General features: G+C 33.3%; 1 protein-coding gene across 1 annotated transcript in view; it reads left to right on the forward strand.

Moving 5' to 3' along the window:
- The window catches only part of toc (toucan), an 80143-nt gene that overhangs the window by 14584 nt on the left and 47520 nt on the right, over window positions 1-18039 (forward strand). Inside the window, exons 2-3 of the mRNA XM_013322626.1 lie at window positions 4456-6884; window positions 7023-7159. Coding sequence (XP_013178080.1) covers window positions 4456-6884; window positions 7023-7159 — 2566 coding nt within the window. The remainder of the gene's footprint in view (window positions 1-4455; window positions 6885-7022; window positions 7160-18039) is intronic.

Genomic DNA, 18039 nt, shown 5'->3' on the forward strand with positions numbered 1-18039 from the left:
CATAAAAGTATAAAAACAGATACAAAATCTTCAAAAAAATCATATAACCGGTTGTCGTTGTGTCCATGAATTTCGTCATACCTCAGTCTCTAAAGAGCAAGGTATATTATCGTAAAATGGAATTCCTATTGCCGTGGCGCCTGTTCGTGGCACGGATCCAGTTTGGCAATATTCAGTCGAGACGTCGCGACAAAGACTGGTTATTTCGCTTGTTTTTTTAAATACAGTATTAATTTTTAATGCCAATTTTAGTCTTTAAATATAACATTATTTTAAGCAACTATTGTCGTGGAAAAGTTTTGTTCATTTGCAAATACGTAGTTTTATTTTTATTTACACATTTCAAAGATAAAATTAACTTTATTTAGAATTAAATAAAAAACTGAACTAAACTGATTCCGCAGTCGAGTTAAGCTGATCCTGAAAGGAATTATAAGAGTTCGATGTATTCCAGTAATATGAAAAATCTCTTCATAATAATAGCTTATGTAATTTTTGTTATTATGTACCCAAAGTTAACCTTGACTGCACGATTACCCATCTTTTTACCATATTTTAAAGTAAAAGCCCATAAAAATATACTTAATTGAACCAAGTCCAAAACTTTAAAGTAAAAATCGATAATGTTATGCCTTAATAGGTAAATGCAATCATTATTGATTTCAATCCTTATAAGGTCTCTTGTAAGTCGCTTTTTTAAGATAAATAATTATGTCCTAAATAATTATTATTCACTTACTCACACGGTCTCTACTTTAAGTTTATTACTTTCCTTATTGCAAATATAAAAATGTGTACAAGAAAAATCATCATCAGCTCACTATACATCCCCACGGAGAGGGCTATACCACATACCCTAAGTTAGCGGTGACTAGGCCATTATCAACCAGACTGACCCAGTGCGGGTTGGTGGACTTCACAAATGTTTTTGAATTTATTCGCAGATATGTGTAGGTTGAATCACAATGTTTTTTTTTTCATGGTAAGAACTTCGGATAGATGTACAAATGTAAATCGAAAAATACATTGGTATATGGCAGGATTCGAATCTAGGACCTGCAGATTAAAAGTAAAGTGCTCCACCCGTGCGCCACTGACGATCTTCAACAAGAAAAATATGTTAGTAGAACCAGCATTCGGTAGTTTAATTGTATGCACTAATGTCGTTATTTGCTGTTCTTTCGCCGTATTAATTCAAGAAGACTCGTTTACTATTGGGTTTAATCTATTTCTAAAAATCACTGTTCACAATTAACGTAGGTAAAATGAAGTTGAGAACTTAGTTGCGTGTATCTAATCTTTAGGGCGCCGCCGCAAGCGCGAGTTGCGGTAGATAAGACTGTTGCAAAATTATGTTTACACACAGATATAACATAAAGTTTGACGGTGTATCGTGTATACATGACCTAGATTTTAAGTCATTATTAGCGTAAGTTTCCATTGTCGATACACCTGTTCGAAAACATATTGTCATCTCTATGATTTGCCTTTGAAAAGCAGAGTTAACATTATATTTTGTACAAAATGTTTTGGCAGTGAAAACGAACGGTTTGAGGTGTTCATTTATAAATCTGATGGTTTTATAATTCAAATCGGTCATGTTAGTAGACACTTATATCGCGTATTTTATACAAAAAGAAAAAGTAATTTAAAAAAAATTAACGTTAAAATAACGCAACTTTAACCGATCTCTTTATGCAATTAAAGATAACATTTTACTACAAATAATATTAAGACTTAAGGATATTTGTAAATCAAGGTAATATGTGTTATGTGTTACTAAATTTTCCTCTCATAAGTAGAAGTAATGCTTTTGATTTTAATCTGTACATATTAATAAAACTAGCAAGTCTGTATTATGAAAAACCAAATTTTTTTTCTTTTTTTCTCTTTATCGGTCAGTCTGTACGCAAGACCGCGATTGTTCCGGGTAATCTCTGGAACGGTTGGACAGATTTTGATGGAATTTGAAGTTAAGGTAGCTGATACATGCGGGCATATTATAAAGCTACTTTTTTTAATTCTGCGCTGACAAAGTTGCGGCTGACCGTTAAACCTAATGTCAATTAATATTATTTTAGAGGATTAAGCAGAGCTGCCGAGGATATTAGGATGTTTTCGAAGAAGCAGTTAGACGTAATTTTGCGTTTTTTTACGCTCTCCAGGTAGCTATGATTGTTAACGAGTAGTAACAAACAAAAAATATGCAGAGTACCTATAAAGAGTACTAATATAAAAAAAAGTATGGTGATACATGCTGCCCAAAATTGATGATCAATAATTTTGTTTCCGGATAATTAGGCGCCATTATGTTATCGCGGCAAAAAACATATTCGTTACAGATAAAGAATGCTAAAATATATACACAGTCACGTTTAGTTCGTACTGAAAACACATTTATCAAACTTTACATAATGTTCTTATGATTTGTATATTCAAAGACTTATGTAAAAGTACTCTTGTTGATGACAAACGAATGTCTCGTAGAGTAAAATATTTTGTACAATAACCATTACCTATATTATGTACATTCATTAGATGTTATTGTTTGAGACAATATTAAAATTGTTAAATCTACATTTATATGTATTCCAGCTTTTGCCCACGTAACCTGCGTGGGATAAAAAAATTAATTAGTAGTCTGTGTTCTTCTAGACTGTGTTCTATATTTATATACCAAATTTTAGGAAGATTAGTTAAGCCGTTTTGCACGTACCTTTGGTTAACTATTATAAATGATATAATAATTATTAAGATTTTAAAAGAATCAATTCTTTTCTGAAATACTTTTTATATTTGTTATGCAATCGTTTGACAATAACAGATTTTAATAATAAGTAATCAATTGCAGAATAAAAATGATTAAATCGGTCATTCCTGAATGCAATCCGTGATGTTTACATGTTGATAAAACGTATATTATCAATATTTTTTACACGACAACTTGACGTTATCTGTGCACGGACACCTAAAGGTTTCTTTTAACCTTATTAAATCAATACAAATTAAAAGGTATGAGTGAAAAGGTCGCAATATCTTTTATCTTTACGCGCGTGAACAGATACAGCTGACACCGATCACTACAGTTTTTTCACACCTTTGTTATGCGCAGAGATATAACATCGTCAAACAGTAACTGCTGACTGTGATCAGGTTTACTGTGAACCCCAGTTTATGAATAAAAAAGGGAACTGCGTTACACATTGTCGCCTAATGACAATACTTTTGATTGTAAAACATACCTACTAGGCATTTGTCTCTACATCTTTGACTTTTAGGATCAGTCGCGTATAATTGTGTGGTCATTATGTCGTAAATACCGAACAATTTTTTTGACTTAAGTATACTATGAAACGCTGTATTAAATATTTATCGTGCTCAAGTGAACTAGTGCTATGAACTAGTTGGTTTGCTTTTTAGTTGGGAAAATGATTCATTGGAGTGGGCAATTGTTTCAATCGTTACATTCGTGACTTTGCGCTCTGATACTTATCTCTGACACGTACGTGGAAATCGTACGCTCCCAATACATTTGTTTGTATCTTTTCCAGTTTACGGGAAAGATAATTAGAAAATTTACAGAAATCAGTACCGCGTTTGTATATTCCAACATTCAAAACTAACGTGTCTTGCTATTAAAGTGTCTTGGTTCGATACTTAATACTAACATACCTAATATATTGGTTACTACCTTTCTCTCCTCCATTGATCAGTATATTGAATTTATTTTGTCGGGAATAAGCAATGTTAGTGAAGGATAAAGGGTACATTTATAACAGACTTTCCGATTACAATCAAGTACATAAGGGGCACCTCGCGTGACGGCGCTCTGAACCGTGATGCAAACATTGACGGGGAACTTTTCGATGCACGTTGAAGTAAATATATATCTACATATACTATAGTTAGATGTAAAATAATCTTATAGTAAATACACATTTAAATTTTATGCTTTATATTTTTATAGTTACGACAATATATTATATCGTTACTTAATATTTTTATACCTAAAAATAATCTTTGCTTTAAAATTTTGACATGCCTTGTCACTTGTCAACGTAAAATCGTGAATTCTGATATCGTCAAAGTTGTTCTAACTTTTAACTCTATAAATAATTATGTTAAGTGTGATTAAATGAATAAAAGAGATGGCAGAATTATCTGATGACTGTGATGTACATATGTATAAAAGGTTATAATAGTGATTCGCATAATGTTATTCCGCTAAGCTAAGCTTCAACGCATCTGCGGTTCCTCTGGTATTGCTGATGTCCATGGGCGTCGTTGACCTCGGTGTTCCCGCTGCTCGTTTGCCCCCTTCTGTTATGAAAAAAAAGCTTCCGTGACAATACTATTACTGAAATGTAAAGATAGATATTGTTTACGCATAAAAATATTGTGTAGATAATTAGAGCTATAAATTGTACTATAGATGTTATTTTTTTTTTGTTTCAGATCCCCGTCGATAGAAGTGTCAAATCAAGATCATTAAATATTAACGGAGTATGCTTCAAAGATTACTCTTTGATTGGAAGCCTACGCTCTGGCGACATAAAACCTATAGATATTCCTAAAAGGATACAAACAGTGAATGCACCGAACAATGACATAACGGATAAAATATTTCATACAACCTATCAAAGTTTTATACCTAAAATGAGTCTAAACCTAGAAAAAGTTGTAGAGAAAAATCCAAGAATTTTAGATTTACGAGAAAAATTAAACGAAATCACAAAGAAACAAGATCTTAAAGATGCAAAGACGAAAAATTATTTAAATGATATATCACAGCAGTTCGTCGAAGATACTAATGAATCAGGTCCATACAGTCTTTTATTTGATCTCCAAGCGGACCCTTCAACTTCATGTGTTAAAGGTAATAAAGGGGAATCGTGGAAAAGATCTCAAAATGATGTATCAACTGATAATATGCCACAAATCGTAAATAAAATAACTAATTCTACTAATAAAAGCCTTGAAAGGCTGCCTAATGTTCTTAACTTCGATGACAAACCCATGAAAGAGTTTGAATATTCGTGCGAGAAAGAAATTCCAATTCCAATCAAAACAACATTCAATACTCATTCAAGATCCGATCTATGTTTGCAACTTAAATCACATGTTCATCCACGAACTTACGAAACGAACCTCAGTCCGAACGAAAACTCTATGAGCAGAAACAATGAAGAAAATTCTCTGGATGACAGCTTAGGCATTCTGACCCCTGATCAAATGGATGACATTTGTTATTTAGAGAATGCGTTTTCGCCTACGGTCGAGGGACTACCAATATTTTGTGATAGCGGAGATTATAAAGCTTCACCTGATAATGGCGATACTCCTTCAACGGATAAGACTGAAAGCAATTCAGCTGCGTCGACAATACAAAATGAAACTTTTGAAAACGTAAATATTAAAAAAGGAAATACATTTTCTAATTCCATGGCACCTATTATTTCTCTTAAAGCATTAGGAACTCAGAATAAAAACGAATTAAGCTATGACAGTAATCAGTCATCAGTACTTAATTTGTATGATAAAACGTATTGCAGTTTATTAGATACAAAAAAAGAAATTAAATACACTTCAGAGGCGGAAGACAATATTGATTTGTACAAGTCTGAAGAATTTACACAAAATTTGGTGGATGAGGAATTTATGCCATCGATTCATGGTAGTATTTTAGAACCTGCAAGTTCTATTGCAGATACAACTATCAATTTAGAAATTCCTTTAGATTGCAAAGCAGAAAATCGTAATGCTAATCGTATAGAGCAAACCCCATCCCCGGAAGATTTACCACTTGATAGTTCTGAAATAAATGGCGAAATCAGCACGTATTCTCAATTCTCAGCGTCTACGTTGCATGATTCACAAACTTTTTCAGACAGCAAAAATGATTATACAAAATCTATGGAGACTTCAAAGGTGTCAAATAGTTTTATAACGAGTATCACTAGCATAACTAGCTTAGACGGTTATCAAGGTGACGGTGAAATGTCAAGACCAGTGAGTCGAAGTGCAGATCACCCTATGGGACCTCGGGAGGATGTCATCGATATGGATTGGCAAAATGTTCCCGTGGCAAGAAGGGTAGATCCCATGACTGACTCCGATTTCTTTACTGAAAGCGATGCCGACGGATTAGACGAACACATGCAAAAAGGTGATCGACGAGCTCAAGTTATAGATGGAGCTCTATACGGTGGTAAAAATGGTAACACAAATGCTCCTTTGATCGTCACGAGAAGTGAAGACTCATGCATGGAGTCAAGTGGCGTGTATACAGATTTTGAAAACCATCGTGCATCTCCAGTATTTTTACACGTAATAAAAGATATGTCTCCAGATTCAACACCGTCGACTCGATCAGAGTGTAGTCAGAAGGATTCTAGCTCTAATAAATTGAATACGTATTTTACACCATTAGAAGATACCTTGGAAGAGCAAAACTCTGATGTGTCACACGTAATCGATGACGACATAACCCCCAAGAATACGAGCAAAAGAAACTCTATAAATAGCGAAAAGGATATACGGACTAACGATAAAAATAAAGAAGAAAAACGAAGCTTTACCTTAAAGAAGTACAAAATGCCTAAACGTGATGTCCCTAGTAAATTAAAAACTATGTTGGCAAGCAGAAAGACTGATGCAGACGCCAGCGTACAAAACAGTCCAAAGGCGACTAAAAAGAGCGAGAGGCGAGAAAGTTTTTTAAAAAAGTCTTCAATGGAAATGAAGAACGAATACAAAATGAAATCTTTCAAGGATATTAAATCGAAAGTTGATTGCACGTTTTCGTTACAACGGTCGCAGACTGCGTGCAGTGTTACAAGAATGTTAAGCGCTAAATCTACTAATATGAACACGAAACCAAAAAGGTAACTAGCATCTAAGTTTATTTATATTGTTTTAAATGGTTTCTGTATTTTGAATTCATTTTCTTGATGACAAAAACATATTATTTTACTGGATTGTAGTAATAAACCTTATAAAATTTCCTTTCGTCTATATTACAGCCGTCATATGCGCATGCGAATGGAGCTGGGCTCGGCCAACGGCAGTGGCAAGAGCAGCCTGCACAGCTCGCAGAGCGACATTAGCGCCACCAGCACGCCGCTCGGCAAGCACACCACTAGCCGCTTCCCATTACTGAGTGAGTATCACCACTATATACTATAATTCAATGTTTCTGTATTTTAAATAACTATACCTTAAACCGCCCTCAATAGGTAATTGTAGTAAATGATTTAACTTGAGCTTTAGCTATTACATTTGGTTAGGCGCTAAGATTCTTACAGTTTTACAGTTTCAGTTTGATGTTATGCTACTTACTCAAATATAATTTTCTCTTCCTCCTCTTAATTTTTTAAGTTAACATATAGTAATGTTGCTATGAACCATAGATTACAATGTAATTTTATTGACTAAATGTTTTAATAGTCCGTATCGGCACACAATAGAGTAGAATGTGATCGTCTAGCGCCTAGTAAATTTTAAGAGCAATGTGCAATTGCTACAAAAATGCATCAGATATTCTGTAAGAGAACAATGATAGACACTCAATAATAACATGTATATACAGTGCAAATATATTTTATAGATACAAACAATTAGTAAATACTTAGATACAATTGATACGATTTCCTTTATTCTAACTTACCTCACGCTTTCATGTATAATATGCCCAAACTTAAGCTAGCATTAAGTTATTAATTGCAAATAATGACAGTGTGTCAAAATACCTTGCTAAATGAATGAATAATAAGTAATTTTACATTAAAATTACTTTTTCAAAAACTGGTGGTGCCACATGGCACTCTGAATATTTTGATCTATGAACTTAAATCTACATTGCTTTTCCCGAGGTTACCTTTCTTAGTTTCACAATCGCATATATTCCTTCTACATCGATTGGGCATAAGACTATCTTGATTTTTGCATACTGGTGTGGTGTTGGCGCTATTTGGTTTATCAATTAAATAATAAATAATCGCTACAGCTAGTCACGGCTGGTTGTAACTCTGCAATAAGAAGAGAGGAAGACACATAACCATGAATTTATTTAATCTTTATATTACCTTAAAGGGCTTCATCTAATTATTATCGACCTAGTGTATTATTACGGAGATTGTCATTGTCAGTCTATTTATGCGCTTAGAAATATGACCTTTATAGAATCGATAAATATTTTTAGTTTGTCCTTTGTTTTTACACTTGCTTAAGGCTTGTTGTTGCGCTAAAAATCAGCTGTGTGCCGTTGACAAAGCAAGTCAGAAGGTCGACATTACGACTAGCTAGGGGAGGACCGCATGGTAACTGGTATTTCCTCCCGAGTGCGAGGAGTCCGCGGCATTCGGTTCGCCGATCCGTTCGCCAGTCGCCGGTGAGACGCGGGCCGGCGCGCGCCGACTGCGCCACACTGTCGCGTCCGTGACGTCAACTTGCAACGCGAAAAATCAATGGATACAGATACAACCCCTCACCCTTAAGGTTACCTAGCATACCGCATTTTTTTCAAACGTAGAAAATGTGAAATATGCCAGTGATAAAGTGAACTATACGATGCGAATGCAGAGGACAACGTGAAATGCTGATCGTCGTGTGAATGGTTTACAATCGCTGAATTTTTGTGTGGTGTCATAATTCGAATTCTATAGGATTTTTTTACAACTTCAGTTATCGGTTGTGAAAAGACTTTCACTGGTAGAATTTTTTTTCTTATTTGAATTCGATCGTGTAAGAATGAAAAACGATTTACCTTAGTTCCATTGTCAGATTTTGCGCACCTTTACAAAAAAAAATTGCAACCAAATTAAGTAATGCATCCTAACTACTATACGTTTTTATTAAAATCTTGAATTATAATAAACTATTAAGATTTCTTATAAATAAAAAAAAAATACAAAAAATGTCTCGTTTTGATAAGCAAGACACGAAACTACGATAAAATAGAAACTGTAATTTCTTATCCAAATTAGATACTGTATTATGCTTGAACAGTAATTCATCGTATAATAATAGAATCGAATTTAATCAGTTCCATTTGCGGTCATGTTATCATCCCATTAGTTAAATACATATTAGGTATAAATATAAAGCTATTTGTGGTCTGCTTTGAGAATGACTGTATTATAAAATAATATTGTGCAGGAAGTCAGAAATTATTCGTCTTGAAATTTTAACGAGCAAAAAACTACTTGAACTAACTATAGACAATTATGTAGTTTTTCTAAACAGTCTTTTTATTCTTTTATAAAGAATTTGATTTGAAGAGGTTTTATAATTTATCTATGGTAACATGCTGACGAGATAAATAGAATTGATTCAGCGAGGATAATGTCATATTACAGGATAAAAGACAATTGGAAAAAAATATTAATTACATTTACAAACTTAGTTATAACTTGGATAACTTAGTATAGCTTTGGCCATTTTTTGTCCCTTTTAAATACTTAAACATCATGTTCTTATTCGGAAATTTTTTTTTAGTATTATTACGAGTTGATAGTACAGAACTTTGATAGTAGTAGAAATAATAGTTTAACTTAGTTAAAAATTTTCTTAACTTAGATCGTGCTAATTTATATTTCTTTTTTTAAGAGATTCTCAAATTTATTACTATCTTAAGCTGTCACCACAAATCTTATATTGTATATTAATTTGAAGGTCGGTAACTAATTAACTTTCTTTATATTCCCTTAGTAGGTACTTTAGTATCTAAATTATACACCGAACTGTAAATATATACGTTAATTTGTCGTAAAATACTTATAAATATTGTACTTTATGAGTAAAAGTTGAAAACTGAAAACGTGGTAACGCATTTAGTATGCAACCAGTCCCATCCATAGCAATTAACTATGATTTAATAGGCTTTCTACAAACAACTTCTCTATAAGTAACGTTCAAATCGCTTTTAAAATATAGCTATTACAGGAAAACTGTTACTATTAGAAATCATCTAGTTTAGTACAGTTGCGTCTGAGACGAATTAAAAAACTGCGAAGTTATCATGTGTTTCTTACCTTTCACTTGTCTATAATGTAATGTAATAGTTGTCGTGTTCCACACGCAATATGTAATTGTATAATACATTTGTCAGATATGTTGTGTTTTGTTTAAAGTAAAATATTGAAGGTCTATTTAACTAGTTTGATTGCATATGTATTTATCGCCTAAAAGGTCATTGACAAGTCGTACTGTTCACTAACATGCTAAGGCCGATTTGTTAATACTTTAATCAAATACATGGAAGGAAAATTTTGAATTTGCTAAACAACTGTAGCTTGTTTGATGCTAAAACTAGCTGTCGCCCGCGATTACGTCTGCACGTATGTGTACCTAAGTGTTCTTCCATACTTTGTTCTATATGCATGCCAAATTTTATAGAGATCCATTCATTCGTTCTGGAGATACCTTCAAACAAACATCCACCCATCTAAACATTTGCATTTATAATATTAGTAAGATTCTACTCTGAGTGCAAAAGATTTTAAATCAAATAGTCATTACCGGTAATAATTTTTACATACAATATTTAATGTCTAAGAACTGATCATTGTAAAAACAATAGCTTTGTATAAGCGAAATAAACAACAATATCAGTATTATCCGGAGATCGATCAACGTTAGATAAAACGGTCAAAGATGACAAGCTAATCCGTTATAACTCGTTTTCTTTACATAGAACAACGGTTGTATCTCTTTATTGATAAAAAAATAAAAAACATTTCTCGATTCTTGTTTCTAAATAGACAGACTATGGTTTCGATATAGCTAGTGACAATCTTAATCAATTAAAAATTAACTTTTTAATTTCATGCTTTTTACCGAATTATTAAAATGCTTCAAGGTTGACTGATAATTGTGTGTAATATTGAAATATCTAATTAAATTTTAGAGTAACGTCGAGTGGTGATTGACCATTAAAGTGTTGAGGTATAATATGGTCTAGTAGGCAATGTGAAATCCGCTGGAAGCCGATGCAGTGTAACGGGTTATTCTCGTCGATGGATTTGTTGACGAGCCGAGATACGTTGACCCCGTCGCCGGTGAAGGCGAAACTGACTGCAATGCAAACTGTTTAACTTCTAAGTTGGGTAGATACGATAATGATCTAAACGATGGACATCACGTTAAAACTTTGTAACGCAATGCGTGTCGAACTATCAGTAAACACGAATGAAGCGAAAAAAGGCAATGGTTTGTGGGTGCATAAATGAGATTAAAATTAATGTTCATATTAAATTAAATCACTGTGATAAAAAGTAAGTCTGCAATAATATAGCTAGCTTACTTTTATCTTTTAAATGTATATCACATTTTGTAATAAGTTACTTTAACTGTGATATTTTACAGTAAAATAACTGTAAGGAATATAAATGATGAATTGAATGATTGGAGTATTCTCCTTTATAATGTTAATGGACTGCTTTTTAGTTAATAAACGCTGCAATATACACAGATTATAAGTTTCAAACACTTACAGGTTATAAGTTATTAACACCCTGACCCATATTGAAGCTATTATGTTCGATGGCCTAAAAGCTTTGAAAGCACGGAATATCGCTTTATCAATGGCGACAAGCTTTATATCGTTCAATGATGAATAGTTTAGGGACATGTTACTACATTGTAATACATCATTAAGGTCAATTGACTTATGTATAAATATTTTATATGTTTTATAAGATAGTTTATTAGGATTTTATTGTCTAACATTTGAATACACATATTTAACTTGAAACGCAGATTTTTTCTCTCTACAATATTGAATGTGATTCCCTCTAATACAATAATTGAATTTACGTATGAAGGCCCATTTACAAGATGTAAGTTTCTTCCCCTTTCCATACAATTTTATTGAAGCAATTAATGTCTTGTGACTAAACAACAGTTGCTTGCAATTATTAAAGGTAAATTATACGCGCATTTTATTGTATTCTATTATTTCTTTGGTACGTATAAGAAAGTCTTATCGTTTAAACAACTTTATCTATATTTACTTGATCTTTCGATTGACATTTGGTTACTTGGAACTCGTTTGACTAATATTAAAGGGTGTAATGGTTACTGATTATGCCATGATCGGAATTATTCTGTACAATTCTCAATTATTCGTGGAAATGGAAACGAAATTACACTGCAGTTTCCATGTTTGACCCTGTGTACAGACCGCAATTGTATCGAAATATTGGAATAACGATTTGTTCGTTGCAAATAGTCTCGAGTAATGTTTTATCAGTCACGGTTTTCACAAATTGTCATATCTTGAGGCACTTATCGAATTGAAATGGCAATCTCCTAACGGTTTGTGATAACGAAAGTTTTTGAACTTGATCAATCCAGATACTGTTAAATAATGTCTTGAACAGTTTTTCAATTGCTTTCTTTTCTTAGATAGATCTTATACAAGTTTACTAAGTTTAGTTTCTACTGTGACAAGTATTATAGAGTAACTTATCATCACCATCAGCTCACTATACGTCCCCACCGAGGGGCTCGGAGCCTACCCTAAGTTAAGGGTGATTAGGCCATAGTCAACCACGCTGGCCCAGTGCGGGTTGGTTGATTTCACACATATCTTTGAATTTCTTTTCAGATATGTGCAGGTTGCATCACGATGTTTTCCTTCACCATAAGAACGTCGGATAAATGTACATATGTAAATCGTAAATCGAAAACTAATTGGTATATGGCGGGATTCGAACCCAGGACCTGCAGATTGCAAGTCAAGTGCTTGACCACTGAGCCACCGACGTAACTTATATCAAATAAAAAAAGGTATACAAAGTGGATCTTATTACGCTTTGTTTGTTTGATTTTTTTTATACTAGTTACGTCTTTCGTGTTAAATTACAACGTTCCGCGTGAGAAACACATTTTGTTTCAGATTAAATCTTATATTTAAATACTCTTTTTACATTAAAAGATAAGTTCTAATTTAATTCAACTGCCACTGGCGAATTTATGACATGACAAATTGACCAGTAAATAGGTATAGAACATTGAAATTTAATATATTTGAGCCAAAACTAGCTACATAATATTATAATTACAATATTGTCTTATTAAGTGCGCAATATTTTCTTTATTCATATCGTTTATGATATTTCGAATGTGACAAGTACTTGTCATTTAAGAAGTTATTATATTAAAAAGTGTCCATTGTATATTTTAACATGTTATGTAAATTGATTCGTGCAATAATAACCGACCAATCAAGTTCGTGATGAAATGTGCAAAAGGTGATATTGCGAAGTCATACGCTTGGTAAAGTCACTCATTTATATATCTTGTCGATAAATTCTATGAAAGATCATACGAAAAAATAAATTTCGAAAGTGTTTAAATTGATAACTATTTGGTTTTACGAATAGAACTCACGGTCACAAGAAAAGACGGAATTTCACTATTATAAATTAGATTTGTCGTCCGTCGATTCGCTCACATTATGTGTGGTATACTATCAAAGGAACCACGCGACGAACTGTTTATAACGGATATATTTGTTCTCTTTCAAATACCATTTTACGATACAAAAGACAAATTTAGGTGCCTAGGTTAAAAAAAAAACTAAAGAACAATTTAAATTCATTTGTCTATGGTTTAACAGCTTTCTTACATTCGATGTAGGTATTTTATGTGTCATTGTATCTGACATTGTGGTTTTAGGAATCTCGCATACGAAAATATTCATGCAAAAGATTGTGCTTCATAATAGCGTAACTAGTCGATGCCGTCACCGAACGATGCGACGTGAGTTTAGCCGTTCTTAATAAGTTTATTTCATTATAGCTTTTCACAAAGAAATAATGTTTGTCGTGTGTGTTACAACTATTGTATCGTCTGTCGGTTCGACCTGACATTTGTGGTTGTATGACGACGTTCCGCGGTTTCGTGAAACAAACCGGTTTCTATGCAATGTACAGGTGATTCCTATACCAAACAGGTTGCTTCGTTTATTGTAGAGGAAGCATAGACTTTTAGCTGATAGACGGTGAACGAACTGTGGTACCAATTATCTTGACTTTATTTGGTATTGTATTTTATTTTTATATTACTTTAGTCTCGTTGTGATATGAATAGCAAGAATAACAGGAGTTAATAAGTATAAATTGTTTTTGGCTAGTCAATTGATTATCATACCAATTTGTGACATGTAGTTATTAGTGAGCAATCTGATAAAAACTAAAACCAATCACCTGCATATATGACGATTTGTATACGACGTAATTAACCATTTGAACATGCTTATTACTGTCAAATTTCTCAATAATGGTTTTGTCATAGACTCTAATTAGATTTTCATTTCTAAACCTTATCAATCAACTCATTCATAGCCCTTATAGAGCAAACTGTTTTTGGCTTAAGATTTAAATGTTAGGCTGTCAAAACGTAATTATTGACCATACCGTAGTAATATCTGACTAAAATATTAGTGCGCGTGTTTGTTGCCTTACAATTCGTCTTCCTCCATTTGATGTGATTGAGCCAGCAATGATATTAATTTGTACTAATCCAAAACGGGTAGCATTAGCGACTGTAACTGTGTCCGGGGTACCGTTACAACCCGCTCAATGCGAGCTACTGTTGCTAATTTAAATTAGACGAGCGATGCTTAGACTCGTAGCTAGTCAGCTAGGCATAGTAATATTGCCGTGTTGTTTTTATCGTCGTTTATAAAATATTCCTTTATACAGATTGAGTATTCATAAATGTCTACTTTGGCATAGCGGCTAGTCGCGGCCCCTCCAGTACAAAAGATACACTTCACTTCATCATTTAAATGGTCGTGGCCAGCCGTTAAATTGGAAATATGCTGCAAGGTTTTAAGTAAATTTTGTACTTACTTTTACTGTTTTAAAAGTGTGTGACTTATTTATTTACTATCAGCATTATTTTGCTGAAAATAGATTCTACTTCGTAAATATTAATCAAATAGAAAAGAAAGAGTTTAGATATAAGTCCTTTGAAGTTAATATAGGAGCGGCATGTTTGGTTAGGGAAGGAAGTTGTCGCTCTTACTGTATCGAAATTTTAGCATTTCCTTTATAATTTTGTTGCATCACAAAAATCTATTTATTTCGAATTATGTGCAAAATAAGTATATTAGTGTTTTCAACATAAAGTGTTATATTAAATTCATAATGCTAAAATAGATTCATAAAAGGAGGAGATAATGATTGAGTAAATATACAAATATAAAAGCAAATGTCAAAGTACTTTACACATTTCCTATTCAATGAAAATTATATTTAAAAGACTTTCGCTGGATTTCACTTATTTCTTACTTTGTGACAGTCAATTAACATTTGAATTTCCTTGAATAATAAGTCGATGAATGTTTAAACGTGCATGAAGTTTCACGCACTATGCATGCTCCTGGAAGGAAAATTACATCCAGTTAAAGACAATACATAATGTATTCAACTGTTCATTGGCTTACCAAAATATTTGACGCTCTTTTTGTCAATCATTATTACAGTACGTTACTTAGATTTGAATACTGCAAACTTATATCTCGGAATTAATTTTCATGTAGTTGGGAATATGAAGTCTGCAAAGAGCGGCGAGTCGTTCACGTAGCCAACGGGAACGCGACACGACTCTACAATTTAACAATTACGTGACTCCAATCATTATTTTGATCTCCAATCGTATTAAATCGTGTAAATCTGATAAATATGCCAATTTCCATTCGGCTGGGAACTCTATTATTAAGAAAACGTGATTGTCGCAGCGTGTAATTATCAACAGCAGGAACTGTTTGTTTCTTTTCCAAAAAAAATGCTTTTATGTCATGACATGTCTGTGTACGCACAAGAAAGGATCAGTCTTGCACAACACCACTATAAAATAGATTACCAGAGCGTGTAAAAAGTGGTATGGTAGCACGGATATTATTTAATATCTTGTCTTAGTACTATGTTTATTTTACAAATTCTGTGGTTCATGGGAATGAAAAGAATCAATAGGCACATGAGAAGAAATCATATGCTATGTGTTAATTAAACTACAAATGCGAAAATAATAAAGTAACATAAATATTTAAGTGAGAATGAGATTCAATTGTTTTAATTAACTAAGTTATTAGCATTAGTATTTAATTCACATGATAGTTTTTATTAATTTTCCATCACATCGAGTTTTATCACGTTTCATGGGACCGTTGTCGCTGAGATTTCGTCATTTTGATCTTTGATATTATAAATATTTTTGGTTGGACTAGAAAATATTCCATTTAAATGGTTCATATAGTTTGGGATATAAGATAATTTTAACAATCTATATATATAAAGAAGAAAGTCGTGATAGTTACAGTATTAACTCAAGAACGGCTTTACCGATATGGCTGAAAATTGTTGAGGAGGTAGCTTAGAGCCAGGAGACGGACATAGGATACTATATATTTTCTATATATATTTTTTTTCGAATTTATGCCTCGAAGAGCTGCTTTTTATTTAACTTACTAATATTATAAATGCGAATGTTTAGATGGATGTGATATGGATGGATGGATGGGTGTTTGAAGATATCTCTAGAACGGCAGAACAGATCTCGATTAAATTTGGTATACGTATAGAAAATAGTCTGAAGGAACACATAGGCTACACTATTTAAGTTTTTTTTATATATCCACGCGGACGGAGTCGCGGGCGACAGCTAGTTTATTATATAAGTGTAAAAGAATAACCTATAGTATGTTAGTTAGTCGGTCAACCAAATCCTAGTAGAATTATATCAATCGAAATTCTTGGCATCCATTGATATAGAGAGTCTGGAATGTGGTTACTGACTGCGTCTAATATATCTTTTATTATTCGATGTTTACGCTTTTGCGTTAAGAAATAGAGTTTTAGTTGAAACACACATTAATTATTATAAAGATGTCAAGATCAACTATTTTTATACGACTACAGATAAAATAGAGGTTTGAATGCTTTGCTTTTTTATTGTTCTCTTAAATTATGGCATTGCAAAGTGGCGCGAGCTTTATTTGAGAAGAAAGGAGAGGACCTTTTTTAAAGAAATCAAGTTCAAATATGTTACCTACTCCAAGCAACTTTGCTGAAGATGTCTTTTCGTTCTCCTTATAATTATACAAATACTGTTTACGAATACGTGACTGTGTGTACTAAACACTTATTTGCTTAGCAATAATTCTCTATACTTCTTAGTGAGGCGTGCTCGATGCTCCGTGCTGCGAGCTTGCATATTGCCGGATGCTAATCTGTGCACGGCCTCGCTTTATAATTTAAACGGGGACGCTAGCCCTGTGTCCCAGACGCCGACAACATTGTTAGACATTATAATGTATAATAACATTGATAGCTTAGTTCCTGGGAGTCTCCATCTCAATGTAGGAGGTCTAATTCTCTTCCTTGTTTGTGTCACATGATTCTTTTTTTAAATCCTAGGTGATTATTGGCTCAATCTTTCAAAACGGATATAATATAGAAAATACCTTCAAAAGATTACTTTCATCGCTTATCAATTTTTTCACAAGATAAAAGTAGGCATCTTTTAAAATGGACCTCTTAAAACAAACGACACTGAATTTATTATATTTTTATAGAATGACGATGTAGTTAGCTATCGAAATGGTTTATCAATCAACGCGGTCCCTCGCAGGATGCTCCGTTAGCGGCAGCATCTTGGACAACGGCCAAGACAGTCGCCGTGACGCTTTGTTTATTACGGAATTCTGTTGAAACTGTTGCAATAGGCCGACCCAGATATATCACAAACATCATCTTCTGTTTACTATAAAATCACTGCATTAACCACGCGCATTACGATATCGTTGCCCCAGTCCCAGATCTATGACGTCCATTGGAATATTTGGCGCAAGATTTGAATTAACAATGCATAGTTCCAATCAAACCTTATGGTGGCTCACAATTGCGAACGAGACGCTTCATAAAACACAATTTCAATAGTTGACCGCAAATAAACGAACACTTTTATTCACCCAAAGTGGACCCACATGAAACCGTCTTGGGAAAACTTGTAGACAACCATGAGTTACCA

This window comes from Papilio xuthus, unplaced genomic scaffold (assembly GCF_000836235.2).
Source record: "Papilio xuthus unplaced genomic scaffold, Pxut_1.1 DF828952.1, whole genome shotgun sequence".
NCBI classification, from domain to species: Eukaryota; Metazoa; Arthropoda; class Insecta; order Lepidoptera; family Papilionidae; genus Papilio; species Papilio xuthus.